The sequence below is a fragment of the Tigriopus californicus genome, chromosome 6 (assembly GCF_007210705.1).
Source record: "Tigriopus californicus strain San Diego chromosome 6, Tcal_SD_v2.1, whole genome shotgun sequence".
Lineage (NCBI taxonomy): Eukaryota > Metazoa > Arthropoda > Copepoda > Harpacticoida > Harpacticidae > Tigriopus > Tigriopus californicus.
Genome location: NC_081445.1, coordinates 3853031 through 3867886, shown reverse-complemented (window position 1 = coordinate 3867886; position 14856 = coordinate 3853031). Strand labels below are relative to the sequence as shown.

At 41.6% G+C, this 14856-nt stretch overlaps 1 protein-coding gene across 1 annotated transcript; it reads right to left on the bottom strand.

Annotated features, from left to right (window-relative positions):
* Window positions 1-4328: 4328 nt before the first annotated feature.
* On the bottom strand, window positions 4329-8517 carry LOC131882184 (uncharacterized). Its single transcript, XM_059229252.1, has 9 exons — window positions 8395-8517; window positions 8149-8333; window positions 7825-8072; window positions 7452-7749; window positions 7084-7357; window positions 6431-6591; window positions 5250-5377; window positions 4882-5107; window positions 4329-4479 (listed from the first exon to the last, which is right to left on the bottom strand). The coding sequence occupies exons 1-9, from the start codon at window positions 8454-8456 to the stop codon at window positions 4472-4474; spliced, it is 1590 nt and encodes a 529-aa protein (XP_059085235.1). The 5' UTR covers window positions 8457-8517; the 3' UTR covers window positions 4329-4471.
* Window positions 8518-14856: the final 6339 nt, after the last annotated feature.

Below are 14856 nucleotides of genomic sequence, written 5' to 3'. Positions count from 1 at the left end.
CAGTTTAGCAATTATTAGGGCTTGCGCTATCTCTGTCAGAAGCGTCCCCGGGGTATATGTGATATTAGTAGTCGGATTGCCAGTGTTGGCAAAGGCTGGCAAGCCTCCCATTGTGATGTTGAGTATACTTTAGTTTGGTGTCAGTTGTGAATCCAACAATGCCAACCACAGTTGAGCTGTCAACCACGGTAGCTTTGGGCCCACCTCTTCCAAGCACTAAGAGTTATGTTTTTCCTGCATTCAGATGGAGGCCTGTTCCTGCTGAGTGGTTCATCAGTCAGTGGGCTGTATCTTGCAACAGTGACTCTGTTGCCGGCAGGTGATAGCTGTGGCTATGCCCACCACATCATCAGCGTAGACCTGCACATTTGAATTGTTCCCATTGTTGCCTTCGTCTTCTAGACTATCAGACAGGTCAATCTGTAGTCAGAGCATTCCTGAAATATTTCCATTTCATGTAACTTGATGCCTCGCTCGGTCAAGTAACTTTGTAACAACATTATCACTGAAGTTGAGGCCCATGGTCCAGCTTTTGCCAGAAGTTGGTCCGAGGAGACAGTATCAAATGCAGTACTGTAATCAAATGACATCATAGCCACCTTGTCACGTGATGCCAATACCTTAATAACTCTAGACGCCGGACGGTAGCTTGCAGCAGACGTTGATAGTAAAGCAGGCTTGAGGACAGGACAAACTGTTGCCAGCTTCCATTCCCAAGTCCAATATTTCTCATTGATGATGCAGTCCGTGATCTTAGTGATGGGCATGGCTTGGGTAGATATGGCTCCCTGATGATTGTGATCGGTATGACGCCTACTCCATTGGATTTTTTGACGATAAAGCTTGTTTACGTGATAAAACTGATTGGGATCATTCTTCTTCCTTGCTCTTAAATATGAGGTTGAATGTATGGTTGCACAAAGCTTAGCAACTTTTTCAGTTGAGTATTTGGTGTAGGTTGTGGCACACTCATGGTTGGCGGCGCATCCCTCAATCATAGCTAATTCGCCGCTTTTTTTGTTGCCATTCAATTCTTAAACAATGGCCCAAGCTCCAGTTGGACCCCAGTCTTCAGTTTTTGCCAGATTACCCTGGAGAGAGCCCCTCTTTTCCATGGAAAGTGCCTGGTTGCGGAGAGCCCTATACTGAGGACCACCAGTTTTTCTGTCTCTTGCCTGCTGCACAGCTCTGGTGTCGGCTGATTGATCAGAGTATGACGACCAATTACCCTGATCGTTACCAAAAATCACGACTTGAAACTTGTCTCCGTTTATCCTCATGATGTTGTCTGCCACGCATTCATATATTTTACCAAGGTCTGCCTGTAGCTCCGAGAAATTTTGGTCATTCCTTCAACAGACTAATTTCGTATCGTCTGCATGAGACAAGATTGAGGAGCTCAAGGGCAAGTCTAAAACAGGTGAAACAAAGATGGAATTTCTTCGTGCGTGCTGAAGTGTTTGGGTGACTCCGCGGGTTGGCCGTTATCGCTGATATGTAACCAATCCCTATTGTACGGCACAGTCCCAAGTGATTGGAAGCTTGTAAATGTTTGCCCAATATCTAAGGGGAAGGACGCACGACTTCCTGAGAATTACCGTCCTATTTCTGTGACGTCGGTCTGTGAATGGTAATGGAGCGAATCGTCAAGTGTCGGCTCGTGGACTTCCTTGTTGAACACGACCTTTTCAATCATAGGCAACATGGCTTTCGTGGAGGTCGGTCTTACATCACTAACCCTCTTGAACATATGGATCATGTCTCACGTGTGCTAGACAAAGGGGAATGCTTTGACGTCGTTCATCTTGACTTTTCAAAAGCCTTTGACACTGTGCCACATCATATTCTAATGAATAAGCTCAGAAACATCGGAGTGGTTGGTCATTTGTGGGGCCTGGATCAAAAATTGGCTGGACCATAGGAAGCAGCGGGTTATTGTAAACGACTCTTCATCCGACTGGGTTGAGACATAGAAGTGATAGAGTGAAAAAAGCCAATTCTCAGGTAGGGAAATTCCTTCACTCCATGGAGGTTCTGGCCGTCGAAGGTGTGCGCCTTTATTGTAAGGAATCAGTTCAACCCCAATTTCGTTGTTTGTGGCCTCGCATTTTTTTCTGTGTGTACATAAAACAAACTTCGCGATACCCACCTTTGGCTCAAAAGTTATTTTCTTCATAAGCGGCACATGTTCTTTTGGATCATTCTGTCTTTCTTAAAAAACAACGATCGGCAAACCTAGTTACATACCATCCATGACAAACCCCATGGGCATACCTTGCTCTGGATTATGGCCTTAAAGCTAAATCTAAACCTGGTCACTTCCCATCGCAAACTGCACTTGGTATTGAAGAAATTCCTTTGATCACAAGACACTCCTAATGGGTGTTGGCAAAGAGACCAAAAATGCTCCACTTTTCGCGCACGAAGGAAAAGAGAGCTTGCGTCATCCATTTTTTNGTATGAAATCCCAAAGCTTTACACTTCTCTATTCTTCACATCCAATAGCATCGGAGACTCACGAATAATGACGAGTCAGCGTGGTCATGGAGTACGGTAGTAGTGGAGTGGAAAGCTCTCTGAAACCTAGCTAGAAGACGATTCAGTTTTGCGTTACCTTGCGTTACCTCCTAATCAAGTACTGATGGAATTCATTGAGCACATTGAACAAAAGAAGGTTCTAGAACCCAATTTTGCATTGAAAATAGGAAACTAAACTGATTGTAAACCACAAGAAAAATCAACTACATTTACATGTACATGAAATGAGCAGACTAAACAATTAAAACAAAATGATCTACTCCTTAAACCAAAGATACATGAAATAACCTAGAATTGGGATAAAAAATATTGAAAGACGAAAAAAGTGAAATACGACATGAACATAAACTAAAAGATCTAAGACTAAACTACAAGAGATAGGAAGAAATGAAAGCTAAAGCACAAAAGTGTCTTACCTTAAGCAGCCACGCGACCACTAACACAACACAACACACTCAGACTGGCCGTTTGAAAAGATCAGGAACAACAAAATGTTGCGACTGATCTCAACTAAAGACGGAACTGAACTGTGTTTGTGGCCTCGCATTATTTTCTGTGTGTACATAAAACAGACTTCGCGATGCCCACCTTTGGCTCAAAAGTTATTTTCTTCATAAGCGGCACATGTTCTTTTGGATCATTCTGTCTTTCTTAAAAAACAACGATTGGCAAACCTATTTACATACCATCCATGACAAACCCCATGGGCATACCTTGCTCTGGATTATGGCCTTAAAGCTAAATCTAAACCTAGGCACTTCCCATCGCAAACTGCACTTGGTATTGAAGAAATTCCTTTCATCACAAGACACTCCTAATGGGTGTTGGCAAAGAGACCAAAAATGCTCCACTTTTCGCGCACGAAGGAAAAGAGAGCTTGCGTCATCCATTTCTTGAGCTTATTGAGGACTTTCATGGATTTTCCATAGACTTTGCACCGACAACATTTGTGCTCAAGTGTACGGCAAGTGGCAAAGTATTTTCTTATAGCATTGTAGCAATCGTTCCTTTTTTATGCCATGGTTCATGGTCAGTCAAAATGAGGTTCTCCGTTTCTTTTTAAATCAAAATTCTTAAAATTGTGGGAGGTTCGTAAAATGAGTTGTGGGATACATCTTGTAGCTTTTTGCATTGATTTGATGATCCCGTCAACGTTTGCGGTGCGTTTCATTTGCATTCAGCTAGCAGGATGAGCTCAGTCATCTCACTTTCCTTCATGATGTTTATTTCTTAACTTTCAATGCTTTGTCTGCCTGTAGACGAAAACTAGGAGTTAAAAATCGATGAATGTGACTTGGTTCGAAATAAAGGATCAGCCGTTCCGATCCTCTTGGCTGAGTGCAAAAAGTCAGTACGCGCACTGTCGCTGATTTGATTAAAACAGTGGGATGTTTAAAAGAGAATAGAATCCATGCCTCGTAAAAGTGTTTAACTTTTTCTTCTAATCGTTGCATTAAATGCCCAGAAAGTATTATATCTTATTTTGTCAGGCGCAATCTTGATCAAGCAACTCTGGAACAAAGAATATTTTTGGCAATGTCACTTTACTGACGGATTTCACTAATTGCAGTAAGATTTACTTATAGTTCACTTGGGATCACGAGATGAACCACAGTCTAGAGAATTTGGTTTGGTCTGATATGGTTTTATCTGGTGTGTTTTGATTACTTAGAGAGGGTAAAATAAAACACGCTTGATTCTTCTTCAGCTTGACAAAACGGTCCGTTCCTCTTTTGCCAACCTATTCTTCCCGCAACGAACCAGTCAAGCTGTCAAAAAGGTGCTCGAACTTCGCTTACGCTTTTTATTTGCCAAACACGTATCTTGGAACATGAAATAATGGAAAATCCTTCTAGACGAATTCTCGACGAACTGTCACGTCAGCTTGCATGAAACGAAAAGGAGCATCAAGTCACATGATCCATTTCAATCTTTATATGGCTGAAAACAAAAATGAAACTTTTTTAATGGCTGATTGATGTGTTGATTGACAATACACAAGTCAGGCTAGCTGCGGTATGGTATAGGTAGAGCATCCGCTCACCAATTGGCGAATCCTGGTTCTGTCCCAGACTGGCCTAGTCCAAGTTTCTTTGTTTTATTTGATTACAACATAAACTCTTGCTTTAAATAGCTTAAATGGGCGAACCTTCGGTCATTCCCGAGGATGAGATAATAGTTAATGCTGGTTGAGACGACGAAGCGGGAATAACTCTCAATTGGGATACCCATCATCAGACGGTAGCCCGAGTGAGAGAGCTGCCGTCTGACTCAGTAACTTTGCATAAAACAAAACAAACAAGCAAATCAATGTACAAGTGTGATGGTAAAACTCAAAATCACCTTCGACACGGACTCGAAAGCCTCCTCCATTCACGGAGCCATCTGAAGTGAATCTCACCATGAAGATAATGCCCACTGACTGATATATTCTGCCAGCTCCAGTACCGCAGAAGCCCAGGTTCCCTAACGTTGTCCCAAAGAAAGCGAGCATATCGTAAAGACACCGATCGTGGGTTTCAATGTCCATGGTCTCGACCTGCATCTTTAACCGTCGGCCAGGTGCGGTCTAACAAAAAGAACAATAGTCCTCATGTTATTCGTGTACTGAGAGCGATCCATACCCAACCAACAAAAGATCTGAGCACTACCCCATTGGACGCTATACACGATGGTCAGGAATACTTAATTTTAGCGAATTCCTTACTTACCCTAAATAGCCACCGGCATTGTTCATCATTGCCATAGTTTCCAGTCAGTGGATAGTCGACCACCAGGCTCACTCCAGTGGGTAAAAAACGGTAGGTCAAACGATTACACGTTGACAGGACGTTCTCGACTGTTGAAGGAAGAATGGTGGTGGTGGCCATTGGGGATCATGGAATCAAACAAGAACTCAGTCTACCATTTTTCTATGTTTTTAGTGTCAGACTCGAAAGGCCAGCGAAGAAAGAGGCTTCGGGAATTTAAAAACGATCAAATTATGAAAATCACTTTTTTTGAGGTGATCGTCGGGCAAAACTTGTTTTCTGGAAGCATTCAAATTTGAAAAGAAATGATATCCGAGCTCTTACCAAGCAAGGGGATGCTAATATTTTGCATCGGGCAATATTGTGCAAAGACGCAGACCACGTGGCTAACTTGGGAATACTCTGGTATGGGAACATTTTGCCATAGAAAGAGTTAGAAATTCACTGACAATCCCGAGTAAAAGCCTTTGATATTAAGCAAGTCAAATTCCTTGCAAATGGTCTTATCATTTCCACTTTCGCGGAATAGAGCACATGTACAAAACTGTTCTTGTTTTTGGGGCGTAAGAGCAACAAGCGTCAAATCGCTTTTAGTGTTATAAGTATTAAACAAATCAAGTCGAAAATGACTTTTTGGAACAGATATCTGAGTTGCTCAATTTAGCCTTATTTCTGCATAAAAGCCTTAAAAAGTACTGATTTTTCTGAACGAGATAGTTAAAAACCATGCCAGATAATAAAACAAACTAATTCGCTCTTTTTGCTGCAAGGTTGGCCACTTTGAGCAAAACTAAGAAGCACAGAGTGTGATCGAACTCTTTAGATTAAAACAAATCGACAATTGTAGGCAACTCTTTTCAACAATTTAGAAAAAGCTAGGTAGAAAAAGTAGGGTGCTGAAATTTTTGTGTTCAGTTCAAAATCATTCAGAAAAACATCAGAAGCAGTCTTGGTATGTGCCTTTCTGTTTCATTTAGGTAGACTTCTCTTCGCATTCACAAATATCTTTTGCCATAAAGAAAGATCATTTCATGTTTATCAGACATTTTCAGCGATTGCTTGGTACTCAAAGCAGACAAGAAGAATCGTACCTTGCTAATGACACTGCTTCAAATGCAGGATTCCTATTTTCCGTGACTTACCACATGTATCGGTGTCTGAGCCAATATTGGCAAATGTCGGGACATTCTCTCGGATCCTGCGGGCGCAATCGTTCTGGGCATCTCCAATACGGATACCCTCGTGTCGCAATTCCGGATTGGAGTAAAGATTCAACAACGATTGAAAGAAGACATGCCAATACCTGCAGTAATTCACCATTTGTGATTCAACAAGGTTTTCTCAATTGGGTTCCCTGCTCAAACATAGGTGTGGACTTACGATCGTGCCTACTATAGAACTATGAACTATGAATCGGCTTCCCGTCAAATCGGCCAGCTCTTGGTCATAGCAATGCTAAGTCACTTTTCGACATCAAGAACAAAATAAGGGACGTACCCCTGCTCAGTGTCATTTCCATGTTATTTGATTGTAAAATCAGGTGCCTTTCAAAGTTCTTTTATCAACAGCTAATATAACTGACCAAAAGAAGTTCGAATTTGATGTAGTGATTACACCATTACTTTGGTCACATCTCCTGAGTTCCCTGAGCAGGGGTTTAGGCGAAAAAAGTCCATCTACTTTGCAAGATCTTGTGATCCTATGTAAAGCTTATTTTGAAAAAAGTGAATGGTTCAGCAGATAAGAAATTTTAGCTTCCGTTCGCAGTCCACAACTCTAGTAGTCCGTGACTTACGCCATTAAAGTGCGGTGGCCAGTGCCAGGAATCCAATATCCGAATCCATAGTCATTGGGGTCAGCATTGGGCGAGTTTTCGCGGTCGTGGTAACATCCCAAGTTATGGCCAAGCTCGTGGCTGAAGGCGTAGGTGGAAATGGCACAATCCCTCTTGGACAATCCAAAGGGAAGTTGTGGGTCCCCGACGTAGGCGAGTCCACAAATGCCTGTATCAATCTCTTGCACAAGAAGATGGGCGAAATCGGCCGTTCCGCGTAGGTTGGCTGTACTTCCTGTGAAATTTGTAGAGAGTGTTTCAACATTGCTTGCACGTGGCCAATGGTGTTGAATTGTCACTAAAAACCGTCTCAATGTTGTTCATTTCACCTTTGATGGTGGCGAATTCGAGCAAAGTTATCTCTGGATCTGTGTGTTCAGTCATGTTACCCAGTTGTTCGGTACAGAGCAATCGCAAACGCACTGTGGTTTGTGAGTTTTTGAAGCAAGCATTGGCTTGAGCTATCATGTTGGAGATGTAAGCATGCACGTTGGATTCTGCTTCGGCAAATTGACTTGTGTAGTAGATCTTGATGGTGGCTATGTACGTCCCATCAGCATCTTGTTGTAATTGACCTTGCTCTTGTCGGTCCTCCACATCGGTGAGTCGTTCTAAGGCGGTCTTGGTCTAGGGTTGGTTGTGAAAGGGGGATCACTTCCAACTTCAAAATGCTTTAATGGGACATTAGAATTGACTACTCACCATTAACACCAAATCCCTCATTGTGGAGTTGGCCGTGGCCTTCCCCACATTGAACAAGTCCGGGTCTTTTTCGGCTAAAACGTGACAATCGCGGCCATTTTGGTCACAAGGAGCCAAGTTGAAAACTTTGTCCCCCTCATGAATGACAGCATTGACTTCATTGGTGCCCAAGGCAAAGAAAGTGATGGTCATGGAGTTCAATAGGTCTTCAGATTGATAAACAGCCGTAACTGAGCCAAAATCAGATCCTGTCCAAAAAGTAAGTGGATGCAACAGGTTTGGAAAATGATCTGGGAATGATTGGCCAGAATGATCTCAGATTACCTTGTGGGGATCCAAAAGGGCTAACCTTATCTCCGTTGGGCAGAATTAAGGGTTGGTTGCTTCTCAGTGCTGACAGGTCAACGGCGACTTGCTCGCAGCTGATCCATTTGCCGTTCTCGCAATAAGGAATGGGCCCAGACGTGGGATTGGAAGAAAGCTGCACAAAGGAGCGGGTAGCAAGGTTTCTGAAGCAAAAATGAAATGCAATGGGGAGAATACTTCTCAAACTGTGGCTATAAAACTGACCGAGAGGCAACACTGAAGGCAAGTGTCAACGAAAGGATGACTAAATTGGTTAAAACTCCCATGATACTGAGCAAAGATGACTGATCGTGAGAGCAATATTGGCCACGGCGAAATTTATACTGAATCCAAATTTCTGCTACTACTAAGGCTGTGCTATACAACCATAATTTTTCATGCGGATATTATCCAGTTATGATGTCATTAAAGTTGGTAAAATGGATATTCGAAAATTTTATGAATTTTCGAATTGTGTAACAGATTCTACCGGATATTCAATAAGTGTGGAACCCTACGTTTTAGCTTCCAATCATTTCAAGGGTGGCAATATCAAGCTGAAATCTATTTTTAGATTGATTTGTCACCCGTAATCAATGGTCACTTAATTCTAAAAACAGAATTTCTACCCAAAACTTTTTTACCGACCACGAGCTTACAAAACTAAGAACATTTGTATGCCGAATATGTTAATAACTTTAGTGAATGTTCTATAAAGCGCACTGTGCATCTTCGTGCAAAGCTTACTTGTATGAGCTAATTTGAATAAGGCTTTGTATTTGGAAATTGCAAGGGAGGATTTTAAACAAATTCCGCATTTGTTGCTCCTTGCAAACTTCAACTAAACGATGGCAATTGATTCCTTTCAAATACAAAACGTTTCATCCATTCAACGTGCTTTCAAGTGCCTCTAACGAGCAATTTGATGCAAATTGATAGCTAGTTTTGATAGCTAGATGTTTACAATCTAAAACATCATCACGAGAAGACCACACCCTGATTTAATTGATAGACTCTAAGTTCCATCATGTTGCAACAGACTTGGAACAGGCACATCAGCGACCCCCATTCTCTGTCCCGTACCTAAATGCCATGCTCCTACTGAATATACCAAAGTGAATATACCAAATATACTAGTATACCAAGAATGACTTGCTCCCTAAACCAAAACTCTAATTGGGAAATTATTCTCCAATTCTAAACGTCCCCAAGTGTCGCGTCTTGGCCTCGTTGAACTTGGTTTGAGTCATGCATGGCGACCGTGACATTTTTTAACTACAATCCTCAATGACACATGTGTTGTTGTTCCACTAGCAGTGGTGATTCCATTGAGTGAACTATTAAACCAATAGTTTTCCTTTGCGATCTGACCTCTCCATGTACTCTGGGCTCGCCAGTGAGCTCCGAGTTGAGGGTGGGGTCCTCCTTGCGGGTGAACGCTTATTCGTACCACGACCAGCTCGCCCAACCATCATCAACATGCTTCACAAATCGCACTCTGGTCTTAATAAAACCTTCGAACTCGCATCCCAACTCTTCATATGGCCAACGATGCGAAACGAAATCAAAAAGAAAAAAGCGTCATGTCCAGAGTGTGTTAAGGTCTTACCCTCGCAAGAGTCTGAACCCATCCTCCCTGAATCAGAAGACCTGAGATCTGAGAAGACCACACCCTGATCCAATTGATAGACTCTAAGTTCCATCTTGTTGCAACAGCCTTGGAACAGGCACAGTCAGCGACCCCCATTCTCTGTTCCGTACCTAAATGCCATGCTCCTACTGAATAGACAAAAGTCTATGACTTGGGTTGTCTAAGCCAAAACTCTCCTTGAGANTTTACAATCTAAAACATCATCACGAGAAGACCACACCCTGATTTAATTGATAGACTCTAAGTTCCATCATGTTGCAACAGACTTGGAACAGGCACAGTAAGCGCACTCATTTATCTGTACACTGTTTATAATGCCATGCTCCTACTGAATACACAAAAGTCAATGACTTGCTCTCTATACTAAAACTCCCATCGGGAAATTATTCGCCAATTCTAAGCGTCCCTAAGTGTCGTGTCTTGATCTCGTTGAACTTGGTTCGAGTCATGCATGGCGACCGTGACATTTCTTAACTACAATCTTCAGTGACGCAAATGTTGGTGTTCCACTAGCAGTTTGTGGACCATGTTTGTTTTAAAAACTCATCAGAATTTGTCATCGAAGTGACGCAAATAATTGAGGTTTGAATTACACCTCGGATGTTCCAAGATAAAAAATGGCATAGAGTTTTCTTCTTCAATTTTGAAGTCTTCGCCTCCGGAGACGTCCCCCTTCAAGCGTTCCTATTTTAAAAGAGCAATGACGACGCGGTTACGTGGCCTTATGAAGACATCTGTTTCAATTATTATTGTCCATGATGAGCCCTTTTGGAAGGTGTGGAAGAAGCTGTATCAAGAGAGCAAGTTCAGCCTCCTGTCGAACTCGTTCAGCCCAATGCAAGAAATAAAACGTTAATTTCTTGTGAACTCAATTGATGGCCCAGTAAATGCAATCGGGCGACTAAATTTTTGTACCAGATAAATATGCAGCAAAGCGATTTAAAATGACTTTTATTGTTTGTAATAATTCTGTTTCCGTCATAGCAAGTTGGTTTTGCATATTTACACATTTCGACGACTTTTTGGCACTTTTCTCAAACTTTGATAAAAGAACTTCGGCTAAGCAGGCAGCTTTTTTACGAGGTCTACTCATTACTTTCAGCAGCTTCATTTTCTTGTACTACTGTATATGTAACGCCACCTCTCAGCAGTTGTTGGATTTTGCACTTCCTTTGAACTCTTGTCCCCTCTTGACAAATCAATTGGTTTGCTCTCCATCGAACGCAAGTAAAACGACATTGAGTCGGAGGCTTCAACCTGTCCAAATGTTATTCTTGTCTGCAATATGTTTATCAAACATGGCGTAGTCAGTGTGAACAGCCCTTTAGCAGAAGAACCCACTCCCACCATTCCTTCTCGTTGGCTCGGTAATCCGTCAGTGCACTCCATTAAATGACAAAGAGCTATTGATTTGGGGCCAGATCCGGGATCATACCATGGCGACAGCAAAAGGTTCAATTACAGTATGTTCAAGAATTGATGGTGGTTTTTAAAACTCATCACAACTATTAACTGAATCACCCATACTTAGACGTACAACTATGACTTATCTCCCAATATGGCGGCCTTGCCGTCAAATGCATTTTACAATTCGTTCAGGCATAACACTATATTAATTCTTCCACGACGTCTGGCGACATCTTTCTCGCAGAGGTTTTCAAATATCGGACGAGGGTTTGCTCCGGGGTCGTTGGTGCTTCGCTGTTGAGTTGCTCTTGGAGCAAGGCTCACATATTAAGCCAATTGTTATCTACATCAGCAAGTACAGTAGACCTATACTCTGAAGTATAGTGTTGCTGTACTTGCTTGGGTTGGTTACTTAACAAGTGGTTCTCCCAGCTCTGAAAGCTTCGTAATTCAAAAATTGAGTTCAGTGACATGAGCGTGAGTACGCTTGCGACCATACTCACGGACGGCGAGTCTAATTGGTGTCGAGACAAGCGCACTAAAAAGGCCAGTGGGTGGAATGCCCGGTTGTCATTTTCACGTCAAATTAGTAACTGACGTTCTGTTCACCAGCCAGGGGTTAAAGGTCCTGACTTATTGAATTCCCGTGGTGAACGGAAACAAGGAACTCTTGACCCAAGCACCAGGTAAAAATATCCTGATAGCTCTCAAAGATGGAGAGCACCTAGTACATGGGCTTCAGTTTATTAGATCTATCTTAAGACCTCCGTTTCTTAAAACCGGCGTTGCCTATAAACGAATTTCGGGTTCCTTGTTGGACGAAAAGGGTTGGCAGTGAAGACTTCAGCTTGGAGTTGACATAACATTAAAGTAACTGATACAGTCAATATCATCAAATACACGTAAAGCATGATTTGGGCAATTTTCTCAAAAACCTAGTGCTAAGTATCTACATTTACTTGACCAATCAGGCCAATGATGACCAATCCAAAATGGCCTTACTTGAAATTCATTTTTGAAGTTGGGTGATTTACTTGGACTTTCCGTCAATATCTGAAAATACTTCTTGAATTTCTCCAAATTCAATCAAAAAAGTAAGAAGAAAAACCACTCGAACGAGAATCTACGAGTACATGACCTTGCCTCTCCTTTTGAAAACAAAGTCGTCGGCAGGATTAGAGCACGCATTGTCACCTAAAACTGGTTCCGATTATAGAATTTGACTTCTTGGGTCTTGGAGGCTGCGCCCGTCAGGAGTCGCTTTTCATATTTGTATGCGTGGATTTGTACAATTTGTTGAGCCAAGTGGCACTGGATCCTCTGTATTGCGACGATGTCGCGATTTATCACGTCCACGCGATGTTGGACCGAACGTACGGCTACTCAAGGAAACTAGAGCAAGGAAGCGCCACTTTTTTGTAATCACCAAACCTTTCCCGCCAACTTAGGCCCATATTTAATGATGCTGAATTTTTCTAATGTCTATTATTAGCATACATATTGTTCAAAGAGTGTGGCCAATATCATTTTTGTAACCATTGATGGTAGGTGCTTCAAATAAGACGTTTAAATATACTCAAAATGACTTCTATTATGTCTTTAAGTACAATCACTATAAAATAATAATTAGGTATTCTTGTTAAAGCAAGAATTTGTTCTAAACGCAGTCAGTCAATATGTTTTTGCCAATAATATTGTTTAAAGAAAACTGTTTCAGGAACATCTTGATCAACTTTCAAGTAATTTGGTGCACTTGTTATGAATCTATGGTTTTCAATTTGAGAATGGTCCCCAAATCAAAAGTAGGCATATTTTAGCTCTGAGATACATATTGCTCTTTAAACTCATTTGAATGTTTTAAAATCATAGAAAGGATACATCTCAACAAATACGACACCTTTTTAAACTGGCTATTTTAGATCCTCTTGCTAAAGACCCTTTTTTAGAGTCTATAACTCAAATCCAGTGAGCTGGACTTTGGTCTTTGCACCTCTCTGTGTACCTTAAAAAAGCCTGCCTTTTATGTAAAATTGCTAATTAGTAGAAATTTAAACTTTACTCAAAAGCAACTCATCTAATATTTACTAATGCCTGATGTTTTTTGTCAAATGTGTGGACTAAAAACAAGATTATCAATTGTCCATTATAGATATACTGATATGTTGATATTTATGTACATGTACTGTTTTGCCTATATCATACATTTTTTTTCTTAATTGTAAATGTAAGATCCTCATGAATTGATTCTTGTTCATTTTCTTTCTATTGATGTTAGTGAGCAGATTTTGCCCAATATTTTACTGATTTTAAGGACAAATTGTTTGTTTTTGATTTTCTTGATGTTCATGGATATTTCATTAATTCATTTAACTCTTAAGGTTAATTCAGAAATATTTGGTATTTGAGCAGAGTTGCATATCAAAGAGATCATTATTTACCAAAAATACACTTAAATGTACAATGTGGCATTGGCAATCTTGTTTTATTTATACTAGAGTCACTGTCGTAATTCAACGCAATGGCCCAAGTTGGCGGACAAAGGAAAACCGTGACGTTTCCTCTCTTTAGAGTCCCTGGGCTACTCCAACAGCCAGTGTAGCGCCCAAATTGACGATGTTGCCAATGAGGTTGAAAAAAAGGAAGGAATATTGATTGCTTAACGTGTCTGTGAAAGTCGATTGGTTGGCCTAGGATTGAGAACACGGTTGACCACATGTCGTTCTTGGACTTTCAAATTGGCTATGATGTCTTGGGGAGGTTGCACGAGGAACTGGCCACTAGCAGCTTTTTGATACACCTTCTTCAGGTCCCTGGTTCGTTGAAGTGGGATTTCCAACAAATGGCTAAGATTTAGCCTGAAGCCCACATGACCGTGTCCAATGACGCCCGTAATTGTCGGGAGGTGAAGATGTGCGGTGTTGTTCCTCGGAATGGTTTGAATTTGCACCTTTGCCATTGTAAGTGACAAGGTGCAGGATCAGGATAGAGTCAGGAAGCTACATGCGTGCATGATGACTGCTTCTTGTATGGAAGTTGACTGAATGGGTCTGTCTCCGTCTACCCTTATTTATTTTCCGCCAGAAGTGCCTCAAGGATGCTAAGTTGCGAACATGTCTGGTGATGTACGATGGTCTCTGTTTCCCATGTGAGACGGTTCTGATTGTGGCCTTGTGAACAATGCCTTGCGATTTTTTGTGAAGATCTTCGATGACACCCAGTTTCCAATCTTGGCGGGATAAATTCTTATCTCTCACCATGACCACCGTATTGGTTTTGAGCTCAATGTTTTGTCCATGATGTCATTTGCGCGTTGGCTGGAGTTCCAATAGGTAGTCGTTGGACCATCGACGCCAAAACTGGTTCAGTAGAGCCGTCCTGCGTTTCCATTTTTGCGATGTTGGACGCTCATCAATTTTGGCATAGTCATTCGGTAAAAGATCCTCCTGCGCACTATCACTAGATATGCCGGCGTGATTGGATGGAGCTGGTGTCGATCTTCAGAAACTGCAAGGGCTCAATTATTGACGATGCCCTCTATTTCTATCAACAAAGTTTCAATTTGTCAAAAAGACAATGCAGACCGTTGGAGCATCACTCTGAGTGGAGTTTTCACCGTTCTGATCAGTCTT

Excerpts from the sequence above, each read along its gene's own strand:
- LOC131882184 (XM_059229252.1), bottom strand. The coding sequence starts at position 8,456 with ATGGGAGTTTTAACCAATTTAGTCATCCTTTCGTTGACACTTGCCTTC. Across the intron at positions 8,073-8,148 it reads CCCTTTTGGATCCCCACAAG|GATCTGATTTTGGCTCAGTT; the intron begins GTAATCTGAGAT and ends CTTTTTGGACAG. Across the intron at positions 6,592-7,083 it reads GGCCACCGCACTTTAATGGC|GTATTGGCATGTCTTCTTTC; the intron begins GTAAGTCACGGA and ends GAATTACTGCAG.